The sequence below is a fragment of the Pezoporus occidentalis genome, unplaced genomic scaffold, assembly GCF_034315485.1.
Source record: "Pezoporus occidentalis ecotype Australia unplaced genomic scaffold, CSIRO_AGI_Poc_V1 ctg302, whole genome shotgun sequence".
NCBI classification, from domain to species: domain Eukaryota; kingdom Metazoa; phylum Chordata; class Aves; order Psittaciformes; family Psittacidae; genus Pezoporus; species Pezoporus occidentalis.
In genome coordinates this window covers 92,910-108,221 of record NW_026914964.1, presented here as the reverse complement: position 1 = coordinate 108,221, position 15,312 = coordinate 92,910, and the positions used below count along the sequence as shown (strand labels likewise).

Sequence of the window (15,312 nt, the reverse complement as noted above, 5' to 3'; positions counted from 1 at the left end):
ACATGTGATATATAAGATTCAGATGTGCACTAAGCCTCACAGATTTCTTTTTATCAGTTATGAGAAATAATTTACTGAGGGCCCATGCAACCAGTAAATTACATTTTGAGTCCATTAACTAGTAACCATGAAAGGGATAATGAATAGGAAGGGTAAATTCTCTTTACCATTTCCATGGTGTAGAAGAGGAGGTAACCAGGAACCTTTCACCCTGGATCTTACTAGCCTGTGGTACCTCTGTACTTTCTTGTTGTACATTGTCTAAAATTATTCTACAGCTCAACAGTTTTTAGCTGCTCAACCCACACACTTTGGACATATTTTTCCAATATATGAAATTAAATTTGATATAACAAATGTTCACTGCAAAGAGATCGAAGGGGTACAGAAACCTCCATTTTCTCTCTGCACCCTATCTTTGAGTAGTCTTTTATATACAACTGTGTATAACTCTTTTGACATCATTATTTGAAACAACTGGTTTTGATGGCAGAGAAAAGTAATGGAGACAGTAATTTTAAAACTTCAATACCAAGGTTCAGGCTAGATTTAGAAACTATATAATCTGTTTATTTCAATTCAACTGTGCTTACAGCTTTTCCTTCCTCCCAGTTGAACTTCATAATGGTTTCTCAAAAAGTTAGAACTTTATTCTTGATTTAGTCAGTCTTGTTCTTTGAGTCAGTTTCACTATGCATGAAATATGAGTAATGATTAAAATAATTGATTAAAATCATAAATAGGATTTGTATCTATTAATGTGGCTACAACACAGTTATCTACACAGATTTCTCATAGATTAGTATTAGAGCAGCCTACCAATTTAGATTCTCACATCTTCACACATTCTGCATATTCCCATAGTTTAGCCTTGCAATACAACGATGCACTTAGACCTGACAAAGTGATCAGGCCCTGCACTCCTGTATTGCTCAGACCTTTTTAAGGCAATAATGCTTGTCTATGTACATTTCAGGGCAAAACCTGCTCTGTGAATATAGCAGTAATACATGGTACCCAGTGGAAATAAGGTCTGTTATTACGAAAAGAAAAAAAAAAAAAAACATGGTTTCTTCAACATTCTGCTGGGATGTACAAAAGCTTTAATTCATTGTTTTACCTCTTCAGATTTTCAGCTGAATCTTCTAACTCCTCAGATTCCATGTGAAAGACACTGGAAAATGAATCCTGGAATACCAAGAGGATATATTAATATATAGGAGTATCAGATTGTCGTAAGTTAGAATAGTACTATTCATGAAAAGCTTGTTGCAGTTATCAAAACCTCATCTGTAACAAAAGACAAGAGTAAAATTACTTAACTTCATCCAGCAGCAAGCAGACGGGATCCTACCACAAAAATACCTCCTGATACAACTTTAAATATTATTGAAGTGTCTTGAATCTCTACTGATCACTCTGAGAAGAAAAGACTGTATTTATAGGCTGTGCCAAATCTGACAACACAGAACTTCTTTATTTCAACATTCTAGACCAGCTTTGCTTTGACAGGCGAGGACATCGTAACATTTTAAACATATTGACTGACCTCTTCATCCAGCTTTTTTAACAGTTGAGAGGTGTAAATGTAGAGAAAAATTAGCTTCTCTCTGTACAAAAGATTCAAACTACAGACTGCAAACTAGGTGCTGGAGTTTACCTAACTTGCAGGGACAGTGTGAATAGGTTAATACAAAAATTATCTGAATTCCTCTTCTGTAACCTTGCGTGCACAAGTGACTTTTCTACAGTGAGAGATGGAATTGTGGCAGATGATCGCAAGTATTGTGTGTTACTTCTGTATTACAGAACCTGAAAATGCTTCCTTACTTCTGGATCTTAGTACACCTGTATCTGTAACAAGTAGTAAAGGTAAAACTAGCAAAGCCCGTACAATACAAGCATTGTATTCTGCTCCTTTTTCTGCTGCCTATTTTCAATAGGAAGGAAATAGAGGTGGGAGAATTGCAAAGCAGTTTTGCTTTGCTTCAGTGAGACACAGTCTTGGGATAGGTCATGATTCTCTTTAGACACCTTGTTTGGATACTCCCTCCTTAGACATACTCAAGAAATAACAAGTACTATCAAAACTGATTCTGCACAGGAAGCAAAGGCTACATTGTTTTTCTCCCCAGCATTTTCCTTGTTTCCATCATACACTTGTAGCCAAGAAAATGAGATATTAAAGAGTTTGAGAGAGCTCAAAGACAGAGTTTGTAAAAAGGTTGCTGCTTTTTTGTTTGTCAAAATGGCTGCTTAAAATGGCAGTCTAGCCTACACAAAGACCAAAGCCTCCCAAGTCAACAGCTAAGCTGAGCAGATACTGTAAAAGAAAAGATAGACAAAAAGGCAACAGAACATACTATGGGTTTGAAATTCTATTGAGTCAGAATGGAGGGAAGCCTATGCTGCTATAAGCACTTCTGTCTTCAGAAAAAAAACATACTCACAGTACTATCTTCATCCACTATGAAGATGGTACACCTCTGCACTTGCATGAAGGATATTATAGTGGCAGCTATCTTCTTCAGAATCACTTCCAAAGATTGCTGCTCTTCAAAAATCAGACTGGCAAGATCAAGAAGCACCTGGGGAAAAAGTCTTTTGTGAGATTTTGACTAATTGTGATTTAAGCAATAATTATTTCTCCTGTCTTTGATTCTTTTCCTCTTGCCTGAATCATTGGAGTCAACATGTATGACTGTGACCAAAATTAAGTTTTGGCTCTCACACAGACTGCAAGGTAACAGTAAATAATAGCCAGTTTGATGCTTGATGAAAGAAATAAATAGCATAGGTAGATGTCTGATGTCTTCAGTCAAAGAGATATAGAATAGATTTAAGCATTAACAGTTCATCAAATGAAACCTGAGAAATCCAGACAAAAGTTATTTGTCCTTAGGAAACCTAATAGTTTCCTATGGCTCATGTGTGCATTCTAGAAACAGCAGTATTTACATTTCTTAGGCGTTTTGAACGTAATTATTATCTGCTGTAATTCTAACAGATCGTAATGAACTTGAATGAATGAATTTGGTGAAAACATCATTTAGATAGAGTCTGCTGTATTTCAGAGCTGCCACTGAAGGAGTCAGCTGCTTAGGTGTGTACATATTATATTCCTTTTTTCCTCAAAAGAAGCATGGAGTCAATTTGAAAAGATTATCCAAATTTGTACCAATTTATAAACACCGATGGTCACTTGGAAACTCAGACCTACCAGAAAATTTTTAAAGCAACTGCTGCCTAGTTGTTTCTCCAAAATCTTTTCATACTGTATATAGCAGAAATATCCTCCCATAAAGTCCATGGCATTAATAACCCATCAGTTATAAAGGTGGCTGCAAAATACAGTTACATTAATCAGAAGGAAATTCGGTTTTCCATCTGGTCGTTACCGAAAACATGGTTAGTGACTATTGTTGTACTAGACTAAAAGAGCAATCTGTATAACCTCTACTGTGCTGTAGGGATAATTCTTCTGAAATCTCTGTAGTACATACAGAGTATGTACATCTCTGGTTGTATAATACAGTGAGACATGGGATAACTTCAGGCAATTATCGAGCATATTGACATGAAATGAATTTTCTGACATGTAGCTTTACCTTCTTCCCCAACACAGTCCACTTTTCGCAGCCCAAGGTGGAAAGTGCCCAGCTACTGCTCAGTGCAAGTTAGTTAGAGCTTTATCAAAGATACACAGCGTTCAATTAGAATAATTGACAATAGCCAATGATAGCTACCATATGAGAACTATGAGTAGCAGGCAGTGATTACTAGCCAGCCACTGTAACTTCTGTACTTTTATGACAAACCTGTTGACAATACCTGATTACGCCTGTTCTCAAGCAAAGATGTCTCATACAATTGAGCGTTGTGAAGAACAATTCCACAAAATGCCAAATACGCGGCAAAATCCTGAAGACAAATGAACATCAGACCTTATAAAGATAATGTTTCACAGCATCTTAACTCTATTCAAAGATAAGCTACTGCAGTTTTATGGTTTCACTTTTAGTTATTTTTGGCAAACACACATTCAGGTTTGGGTTTTTTTCAGTTATTCCCTCAAAAATCTTGTCTCCCTTTTTTAAACAAATGATCTTCACAGTTAATCCTGGTAAAAGTAGGACTGATATAAGAATCATATCAGAGGAATCAAGCAATAAAAAATATTCTGAATATTTTTAATATTCAAAATAAGTTTGTTGGGTGTGCCAGGAGAGTTGGAATCAATTAATAAAAAAAAATATGTCTATTGAAATTTATGGAACTGCTTTCTAGTACATCTTAGTAGAGTAAGCCTGTGTTTCAGAGATGTATGAGAGATACTGTGCTGATCCAGAAATTAAACTATTTCACATCCACATTTCTCATGGCCTCATAAAGAAATAAATCTGCAGTATTACCAGGAATTTTTATTTTTTCAGACATGTTTAATTTTTAATAACTTTAAAATTTCTGATTGGGGCGAAAAGTAATAACACATCCATCCCCTGGGAAAATAGAAAAGACAAATGTCCAGCTTTTATACCTTTTCATCTTGTTCCGTGAAAGTGCCACCAATTCCAGATTTCTTATTGATTGCTTGAGCCACGCCAACAACCTTGTGAATTCCAAATTGAGTGATTAGGTAATTTTTAGGAGTCTGTCATTCAATTCTATTTCTATACATATTTATGGAAGATAATAAATTATCATTAAAGGTATTCATTTGGTTGACATTTAGGTAAGATATTTAAGCCTGTTTTTTTCCTAATGTATAGCTGAGCATGAACCTGATATATGTATAAAAAAAAAAAAAGCAAAAAAACCAAACAACCAAACAAAAAAATGTGGCATGAGTCCTGAACGCTCTATGAAGAGGGGTCAATCTGATCCAAAATTGATTCTATAAATTGTAGCAATTCCTCACCAAGAAAGTCTATAACAGTTTATGCTTCTGCAGTCAGAAGCCAGATTATGCCATAGCTCTCTCTAAAGTCCCATCTACCTGTGGGTGCTAGCTCTGACAGAATTCCCAAAAAATAGCCTCCTTACCAGATCTGAAATTTGGCTACAGTGACCTTTTTGCATTTTGTATCTCTCTAAATCTGTCTGAATTTTCATCTGCTGAAAAACAGCATATGAAGGTTGTATTCCTGCCAGACTCAAGTTTGTTACTCGAACTCAGTATGTTATTAAAGGAAGGTTTTTACTAAGATGACATTAAACCAACACTGAGAAGAGATACTTTGTTATGCTTCAGCTGTTAAGACTGTCCTTGCCAAGACATGCTCATACTATGCTATTTTTAATTATTTTCCCTATAGAGCAGCTCATAAAGTAGGGAAGAATCCTGGTTTACAGGTAAAGAAGCTAAGCAAAGGGTAAAAAGACATTCACAGGTCCTGCAGCATATCTATTGGTAGACCTAAGAAGAAAATCCACATGTCCTGATCAACTTTAAAGGCTGTTAAGCAGTTCTTTCTGCTTTTGGCACATGGGTTAAATCTGAGCTTTCAAATGTACTAAGATCACCAGCCAAGAAGCTTCATAAATTAAAGCTGCCCATGTAAGTAAATCAGTGCACAGAGAGTAACAAAGAGGATTTACCTGAACTAGGAAACAACTACTATGATTTACATACTAAGGACATCAACAGACCAGTTCCATTTACTTTCTTTGTTGGCTTGTCTCCTTTCGGATTTAAGTGGAATGGAAGCTGTGTGGCAATAAACCAAGACAGATTATATATCTAGTCTTATTCTTACATAGTTCTGTCTAAATTATATTTCAGGTGATTATTTTTAGTATAGAAACAATCTGTGATAAAATTTGATTTCAAATTTCTGGACATAATTCAATGGATTGGGAGATTAAAATATTTTTTTTCCCTTTAGGGACAGTCAATTAAAGTCCAAGCTACTGGTGCTTTTGTAACTGCAGGATAGTTAAGCAATAAAAATGATTTCTGGATCCAGGATGTTGATTTAGATTTTTGAAAAAGTAAAATGAATGTAAGAGAACAACAAAGCTGTTTAAGCATAATGTTTTGTTACTGCCGGTCTTCATGGAGTTCAGTTCTGCACACTGGTGAGAGCCTTCCAGGAAACCAGTCTGTCCTGCAAACCCCAGGACTCCTTATAACAATGAAAGTGGAATTCAGATTTTTGCTTAATACTGATTTCCAGTTTCTAATGCAAGCTCTAGCTCTTAACATTTGGGGGAAAATGAAACTGGGTGGTTGCTTTGGACTTACATACCTAACATAGATGTCATCTGTGGTAACTTGGATCTGTTTTTCAGAGCCCAAGGAAAGCAAAGGAATTTAAAGAGAACTTCATACATGTCAGTATGAAGGGAAAGTGAGCATTTCTCTAAAAAAGTAATTCACTGGGATAGTAATTACGTAGATTCCCCACTGCAGTTTTATTCAAGTTGTATACTGGCAGTAACCACTCTGTCCTGTAAACTAGCTTAAACTTCTAGATTCTGTGCTTATCCTTGTACTTCCACGCTCTTCTCTTCTGAACCATGAATTAACCACATAATTTTGTGGTTTTGTGGAAATCACTCACTAAAACCCTGCACTTCTTCACAGTTAGACCCTTTATTTATTTAAATGGCTGGATCTTATCTTCTGCTGACCTCAGTAAATCTGCTCTGTAGTAAACTCAGAGGCTAGAATGTGCTAGCACAGATGAAGCCCACCTAGACTTGTACAATAACATGAAAGATTACATGGTAAGAAGCCATGAAGCATATGCAAAACTTCTGATTCTTTTCAGATTTTTTGGCACATTTAAAACAAATTATTGGCAAAGCTGCAAAGAACTTCCTTTGTTTGAGATCCAGCAAATGTAAGAACTGCACAAGGTGTGAATGATAGTTCTTTTTTCATCTTGCTTTTGGGGGATAAATGGTATCAGAAGAAAACTGTGTGGTGTGCAAATTTAAAAAGCTGTATTTAACTATTCATCATTAAATTCATTATTGTTAAACTGAAGGAACGCAATCTGTTTTATTTTTGTGATGGAAAAGAAGACAATTTACTATCTCTCAGCCTAGCCTTCCCAAAATACTGATGTTACAAATAAGGTCATCGTTCTGCATCGTGAATCACTGCCAAATGTGGGCTAAAAAACATCTGTCTGAAATAAAGCTTAACTGTCAGCTCCATTTCATACAACCCAGCTTTCCCCACAGTCAACCTCTCATTTACTTCTGTGAGGAATATTTCTTAACCTGCAAACCTTCTTATTGTAGTAACAATGTACAACTAGTCTTGTGTACTTCTGTAGCAGACTAAGAAATCTTTAACCAGTCAATACGTGTTTCTGTTAACCTACGTGTGCAGAGTTCAATAGTTAGGTCTTTTCTCATACTACTATCTTCTGTGGGTATTTTATTATATTTGCATTTTATCTTTTTCAGTTTTGTTCCAGCTAAGACAACTTTCATGAGGTCAGAGGCTCCTTAAGGCATCCAAAAGGTACTTTCATATTTTATAAACATATCCTCTCTGTGAAAGGCAAGTCTGTGGTGCTTAAACAAAACTATAAAAAAAGTTAAAGGACAATATTAATACAGCAGAAAGACTAATTAGGCTCCCTTTGTTAGCACTACAGGTTTCTGATACATTAACAAAGGCATGTGTTCCAAGAGCATTTGGTTATTTTTAGATCTTTGTCAACATCTTTTAATAAAAACTTTTAACTGAAGAGGGAGGAATGAGAATAAACCTACTAAAAATTCACATTTGTCCTGATGATGATAAACATTCTGTGCAGATGCAAACCTTTTTGTTGTTTCAGCTGCATTTTAAGCTGGCAACTTTGTAGTGTGTGCCATTTTTTTCATGCAGAACAGTTTTAAAAATTAAACTGGTCTAAATTCTGGCCTCATATATAGCAGTACAAATTCCAGTAAACTCTACTAAATTCTGCAGAATGTGGCATAGAGACAGTAATGAGTAAAAGTTCAGACGGATATTATTTAGCCATTGAAGTCGTGCCTACTACCAGGTATTTAGGAGGAGATGTAGGAAACTCAAGAGGATCTGTTCCTGTTACTAGAGTAATTATGTAGTTAGGAAAAAAGCAAATCATGTGGTAGTATTTTAGGCCATGGAGGACATACGCCTCCATTTTAGAGGATACTAAACATAGTATGAAACTCAAATCCTCATTTTTAAAACTTACTGTAAACAAATCTAAGCAGTAGGCCTGATCTCTGAATCTCTATATGGGAATTACGTTCACACCAGCAGAAAATTTGAATCAAAGGTGAACTACTGCTCTGCGTTCAGCCATACAGAGAATTTATTCAGCTAACAGGTACATAGAAAGTGTGAAATCTTTGTGGCAATAAACAAGAGATATTGATATCTGAGATAAAGCTGGGAGAATACTGCAAAAAAAACATGACAGTCCACTCAAACACTTTCTCATGAAAGCCCTGTTACAGTCTAACAAAGGTGGTTTTAAGTAACTTACGCACAATATTTTGTCTTCAGTTCTCTAACAGGCAGTCACCGACTGAACTTTTATGAAAGTTGAGTCCCGTAGCAATAAAGCAGAGATATGTATGTATGATTTCTTGTCATTCTCTTACTATGCCTACAGAATTATCCTGCATATTTCTTGGTCACCCATGTCAAAACCAGTAGGAAAGGAAGAGGACAAAAACAGCTAGGGAAAGGGAATGACCACTAGAAAAGCTAAGGGTAGAAGACTGGACTGAAATAAAACAAGACTAAGGGAGAAGAAAGACTGAAATAATTTTATCTGCTTATACTTTGATACCTGTGAGTTTATAACTTAATCCGTAAAGTAACTAGTGAGCTGTTTAGTGCTATGTGCTCTTTTTCACAAGCTTTACTTGAACAGATTACAGAACAAGGTGTATCTATAGTAGTCAAGCAGTTGCTAACAAGAGCCTTCATCCAGGTTTGCTGTATTGAAAGCACAAAAGAAGGAGCAGAAAGGAACACACTGTATGTAAAGTACTTTAGCGGTCCAGCTTTTTTTGAAGTCATTTGGAAAAATTCCCCTTGGGTCAGAAACCAAGTACTTTGGTATTTTCCATTCAGATCATGAAAGAGAGACATACACCATGAAAACAAAATTTTGATGATGGAATTGTTCTCTATCACTTAGTATCTTACTATTACTTAGTCCCAAGAAGGGAGAAAAAAACCCTCCAACAATTACTGAGTCAGTTCCACACCTTTTTACCACATCTGATGTAGTAAAATTTCTAACTGCATTCCTAATTGGATTCTTGCTGGCAACAGAGGTCATCTTCCAGTATTGCTATTTGTTCTGTAATCTTTCTTCTCAGTCTGTACCAGTTATCCCATTTAATACAGCCTGATCCACATTACAAAGAGATATTCTTTTCTAATTATCAGAGCTTTATTTTTACTATTTTCTTGCAATAGCTGACTCCTCCCTCCAAAAGTAGCAGGCTACCTAGAGTACTACCCAGCAGGCAATGACTGATGACTTCAGTGCTAATGACTGTGCTCTGAATTTTATCTGGATTGCTTCATGCTGCAATTTTTTGCACGTGATAATTACAGGCCTAACTCTGTGAAAGCTGTTCAGCTTTACAGGAAGCTACTGTTCTTTATAGTTGTTTTTTACTTCAGCTGACTTGACAGAAAAAAGTAGCATAATTTTGCTTCCTAAGAATATATGGTTGGTTTTTTATCTACTTGGCTGGCACATGAAGAAAAATTACAGTAAGCCAAGAAATGGTAACGGGAAGAGGGAAATTCAACTTGTATCTCATTTTAAAGATGGGAACGCACTTGAGAAGACAGACCAAGTGGTTTTAACTTTACTTTGCTCTCCTGGTCTTGCAGGGGTTTGATTCAAGCTTGTAAAATTATCCTGCAGGGACAGAACTATATTTACAGGCTTTCGTTTTTAATCATCAAAACTTTCACATCCTCTTTTATCATTCCTGCCAGCAGTAGCCAGCACGATTTCCAGCAGTCTAGCTATTATAACATGTCTCAACATAAACTGAAAATCCACCCAAGAAGCAAATTACTGATCTCCATGCTTCTGGAACTTGAGTCAGCTGCTTGAAGTTACAGCTGAGCCCAGGACAATTGGCTAGATCTATGCTATACTGCAGTGACTGGGATGTATTGTACCTGAAGGATTAGCTGTGGGACAGAATAATTTAGCTGGCTAAGAGTAACATGCCTGGTCACATTTTATACAATAAAATTCAATACAACAGCCTTTTTAAAGGCTGTTGTAAATAGAGTAGCACCCCTAATTTGTTGGAAAGAGCTTCCTACCACAGGAGATAAGACAAAGTAAACAAGAAACTAAACTATTGGAGTGAGCATTGCCAAAATAAAACATTTCCCTGCCAATTAGTAGGAAGTTCAGTCGTACACACTCAGAGCCTGGAAGATTAGCTCTCGATTAATTCAGCTAAAAGTTCCCATATGAGAAAATCCTACAGATTTGAGTAGAAATTAAACTGAAATTAATTTTATGGAAATTATTTTGCACAGCTGAAAAAATGAAAGAAATAAATTTAAGACCAAACAAAATCAGAAGAAAGTGCCACTGCATTTACTGACTTTATTAAAGGAGCTCTAGAATGCAAAGGAGTAGCATTTATAGCTTCTAAAAAATTAAAGGTTTACGGTTACACCAGGAAAGAAAAGTTACTTTTTGAGATACACAGTGCAGACCTGCCACAAACTTAAGTCTTCTGCCAGTAGTGGTAAGACCCCATTTTCTATATAAGCACTGAAATGGTTAGCATTAACAGCTGCACCTAAAGCCTGTGGCCAGCAATACCAGCTTCCTCTTGCAAAAGAAATAACCATGATAACTCTGTGGTACAGGCTAGCTAATAGTAACTTTTAATTGGTGGCTTTTGTACTACTGAGGGTACAAATTCAGTCTGTTTTGAAGGGTTTGATGTGTTCTCTGATACATGTTGATAATCCAAGTAGCAAGTCTTACATACTGATGTCTAGGTAAATATATACCTGCTCTTACAGAAGAATCACCAGAAGAGAAAACCTTCAAGGATCAAAATGCAGTCTTTGCCATGGCTTCAATTCACCTTATGACAAATGTGAATACAGGAACAGATGATTAAATTATTTGACTTAGAACCATTATGTTTTAATTGTTACGTAGAATACAATTCAAGTTACCCAAGGCCTTTCTTCCTCCTTGTTTTCTTCAACGGCGATAATCAGCAAATGATGCAGCCTTGCATGCCAGAAAACATCACCTGATAATCCTTTCAATCCATATGATGGGATTGAAAGAATTTCTGTTTAGTTATTAGAGATTGTGTAGGAGGGGTTTACAGATATCAGGAGACTGTACAAAGCCCCTGAAGTGAGATGCAAAGCTCAGTCACTTTGCATTTGTAATTTTTCATGGGAAAATGAGAACTCTTCATAAAGCTGACATATGCAAGCCTCTATGATCTGATCTTAAATAACATAACCAGCAGAATTTTCTGCATCTGAAATGCAATGTGTCTGTGGCATTTCTGTCAGCAAGAATAGGTTGATTAGGGGATTAAGAAAAGCTCTTTTACTATTAAGTGAACGTAATTCCATTCTTCATGCACATCTGTGTGGAGTTAAGTCCTTTTATTGCACTGTTTTTTTTCTCACTGATACTAGTTCCTGGGTCCTTTCTATGAGCTTTTCTGTGAATCAAACTGTTTTCTTCTTTTCATCTGTCTTTTCTATCATTTCTTACTAGCTGTTATTTTTAAGTAAGACTTTGGTTTCCCACATGCCTCACGGAAATATAAGCAAATGTGAAAAACATCTACTGGAAAAATCTCCATACTTTAGCAGGCCCAGAGGATTTAATAATCAGCTTGAGATTTTCTTCCTTTCAATTACTCTTTTGTTTAAAAAAGAAATAGTATTAATACTAAACAAACACACACACACAAAACCCCAGTTGCTTCTCTTTCTCAGTGTTTATTTTTTGATGTCTTCCCAAATCATCTTTTGACTGTTGTTGCTGACTTCTTGGGTTAAGGCAGCACTTACTAGATTCAGCATTACTAGAGGGGCTTTGAAGATTTTTAAATCTTTTTTATTTTATTTTATCTTATTTTTTAACAGGGAGGAGACAGTTTGGTTTTGCATTTTCTTGGGAGAGGTGGGGAGGGTGGGAGGAGAGAGGAGGTTTAAACAGAAAAAGCAGCAGAATGCACATGGGAAATTAAGGACTGAGTGACTGACTCCCACATCTCTCCAGAAACATATCAGTCATTTGTTATGGTGTGAGAAGGAGAAAAGACTTCTGGTAGAGACTTTAAAATCAGAAAAAAAATTTAAAAGTGCCATCCTTTCCTATAAGAAATACTATAATTTAGCCCCTTCAAATTACTGCCTATGAGTGGAGTGTAACACACTCCTCAAACTGAAGGTTGGCTGAACATTTCAAAGTAAACCAACTCCTGCTTCATTTCCACTTGCTGAAGCACTTAGGAGTAGAAAGCTAGCTAAAGATATGGCCAATTGCAGGTTTGTTCAGCCTGTAAGTCATGGTGTATTGGACCAATATAGTACAGCTCTTACTCTTTTCCCCCCCTACCAGCATGACCCAGTGAGAAGTAACTACTTTCACACTGCCTGGCTAGCAGGATCTTGTTATTCATTCCTCATCCAAATTATATACAGAATAGCATTTTTTTTTTTAACAGAAAGTAAATGTGATGGAATAAGTGAAATTTAAAGCCTTGTGTAAGCTTGACATGGATCACTGGTCCCCAACAGCTCTACACACAACATCTGCTTTGCTCATCAGCTGGCCCAGGGCCAGCAATGGCTGCTGACAGAAAGGTGAAGTTCTTTAAGCAGGAGAGGATCAAGTGCTGTCCTTGGAAGAACTGAAAAAAATATTTTAAACCAAAATTAGCAGTAGGTGAAAAAAGAAAGTTCTGGCTCATCATCTGGGTCAGCTAGAATCTTAATTGAACAGACAAGTTAAATCAACAGTTTAATCAATTTATTTAATGAAAAAATGTTCCGTGCAGTCAGAGTCAAGGTGACATTCCATGAGAAGAGTGAAAGATGGAAGAGCAAGAAAAAGAAAATATGATGTCTTCAAACCAATTTTGGCAGCATTTCTTTTTGGAGTTTGAGCTTTCTGGACACAAACTATAAGTACTCTGAAAAAAATAAAGTAATTACAGTAAAGAAACTGTCCATCTTAAAGCTCTGACACACCCTACAGAGCACCTTACACTTTGTGAGCATTCTAAGAACTAATGACGTGGCCAAAGGCTACTACGTTTAGGATCCCTAAGTGAAACAGTGGACCTCCCTTTTTCTTCCATTCATTGGCTTTCACTGACTATACTGATTTCACTCATCAAATACTCAGTGCAAGAAGGCAACATTAGTCTTTAATAAGGACCTCATGAAGTTCAACCAAGCAAAGTGGAAGGTCCTACAACCTGGGTCGGGGCAACCCCAGGCACAGCTACAGGTTGGGTAAAGAAGAGAGTCAGAGCAGCCCTGTGGAGAAGGACTTGAGAAACTTAACGTGAGCTGGCAGTGTGTGCTGGCAGCCCAGAAAGCCAGCCGTATCCTGGGCTGCATCAAAAGGAGTGTGACCAGCAGGTAGAAGGAGGTGATCCTGCTCCTCTACTCTGCTCTCGTGAGACCTCACTTGGAGTATTGTGTGCAGTTCTGGTGTCCTCAACATAAAAAAGGCATTGAACTGTTGGAACAAGTCCAGAGGAGGGCCATGATGATGATGACGAAGCTCAAGCACCTCCCGTATGAAGACAGGCTGAGAAAGTCGGGGCTGTTCAGCCTGGAAAAGAGAAGGCTGCATGGAGACCTCATAGCAGCCTTCCAGTATCTGAAGGGGACCTAAAAGGATGACAGAGAGGGACTTTTCATCGGGGACAAGAGCAACAGGACAAGGGCTGATGGGATCAAACTTAAACAGGAAAAGTTCAGGTTAGATATAAGGAAAAAGTTCTTTCTGTAAGGGTGGTGAGGCACTAGAATGGGTTGCCCAAAGAAGCTGTGAATGTTCCATCCCTGGTGGTGTTCAAGGCCAGGTTGGATGGAATCTTGGGTGACATGGTTTAGTGCAAGGTGTCCCTGCCCATGGCAGGGGGGTTGGAATTAGATGATCTTAAGGTCCTTTCCAACCCTAACTATTCTATGATTCTATGATAATAAGAATTCTCCCTACAGTATATCAGACAGAAAGAGAGAACTTCCGTAAGAAGTAGCATGGATGGGAAATACCTACAAGCATTCAATGATCAGATTCACATTGTTTTAAATTAGGAGTGATACAAGTTACATTACTTGTGGATTAATTTTCTGAATCACATTGATACCGTATGTTTTCCAATGCCTGATGCTAAGCACTTAACATGTTTCTTAGCTCTTAAGTAATAAATTTATAGAATGTAAAACCCAGCCTCTTAAGACAATGGTAAAACCCAGTTTGTGTTCTCTAAAGAAATAACGTAGATACAAGCCAAGCTGAAGTACAGTAACTCTTAATTGCCATCTGAGAATGCACTGAGATAGACCAATAAGTATGCAGAGAGCTTTAATGCTGACAGATACTTGGTAGAGGAACCAGGAACAGCACTTCTAGAGTTAAATACATATATTCTACTTCTGCATCTGGGATTAAACTCTTCTTGACAATTCCTTTTAGCTTACATTACTGAAACTAGATATGATATTGTTAAATTCCAAGCAAACATAAACAGTATTAAAAAAAAAAAAAAAGAGATGGTTTTATACTGTAAGATAATGACTGCCAGCTAACAGAAGTTTAAAGCATTAGTATATCTGAAAACAGTACTATATGAAGTAATCTCAATACTGCAGCTTACCTCTTCCCTGTGATTCTTTATTGGCATACAGAGAATACTCTGAGTCTTATACCCTGTGATCTGATCAACTTCTGCATTGAATCTTGGATCCTGGTACAAGAAAAAGAAAAAAAAACAGTATTATTTGACTACTTGCCTATAGACCAGTTCCTTTTCTTTCCTGGTTTAAAGGTTAAGAAAAGTACAATATTTGACTTAAATGTTACCCAGGATAACAAATGTTCCCTTACTAGCTAATAATTATATAAAATTGCTACTATCAGGGTGTTAAAACAACAACAAAAAAGCATGTATGTGGAACATGATTTCCTGTGGATAAATATAACAGCCAGAAAGAACTGAAAAAAAACCCAAAACACTCATACCCTAGGAGAAGCCTTTTTCAAGCCTAGACCATCATTATAATAAATGTATACATGGACTAAACATCCCTGGTATAGC

General features: G+C 36.8%; 1 protein-coding gene across 8 annotated transcripts in view; it reads right to left on the bottom strand.

Annotated features, from left to right (window-relative positions):
• The window catches only part of PDE5A (phosphodiesterase 5A), a 64,937-nt gene that overhangs the window by 25,037 nt on the left and 24,588 nt on the right, over positions 1–15,312 (bottom strand). For all 8 annotated transcript variants that reach the window (XM_062627583.1, XM_062627581.1, XM_062627582.1 and 5 more), the window contains 5 exons: positions 14,872–14,961; positions 4,538–4,609; positions 3,832–3,921; positions 2,451–2,588; positions 1,121–1,188 (listed from right to left, as the gene is read on the bottom strand). In XM_062627583.1, the coding sequence (XP_062483567.1) occupies positions 1,121–1,188; positions 2,451–2,588; positions 3,832–3,921; positions 4,538–4,609; positions 14,872–14,961 (458 nt within the window). The remainder of the gene's footprint in view (positions 1–1,120; positions 1,189–2,450; positions 2,589–3,831; positions 3,922–4,537; positions 4,610–14,871; positions 14,962–15,312) is intronic.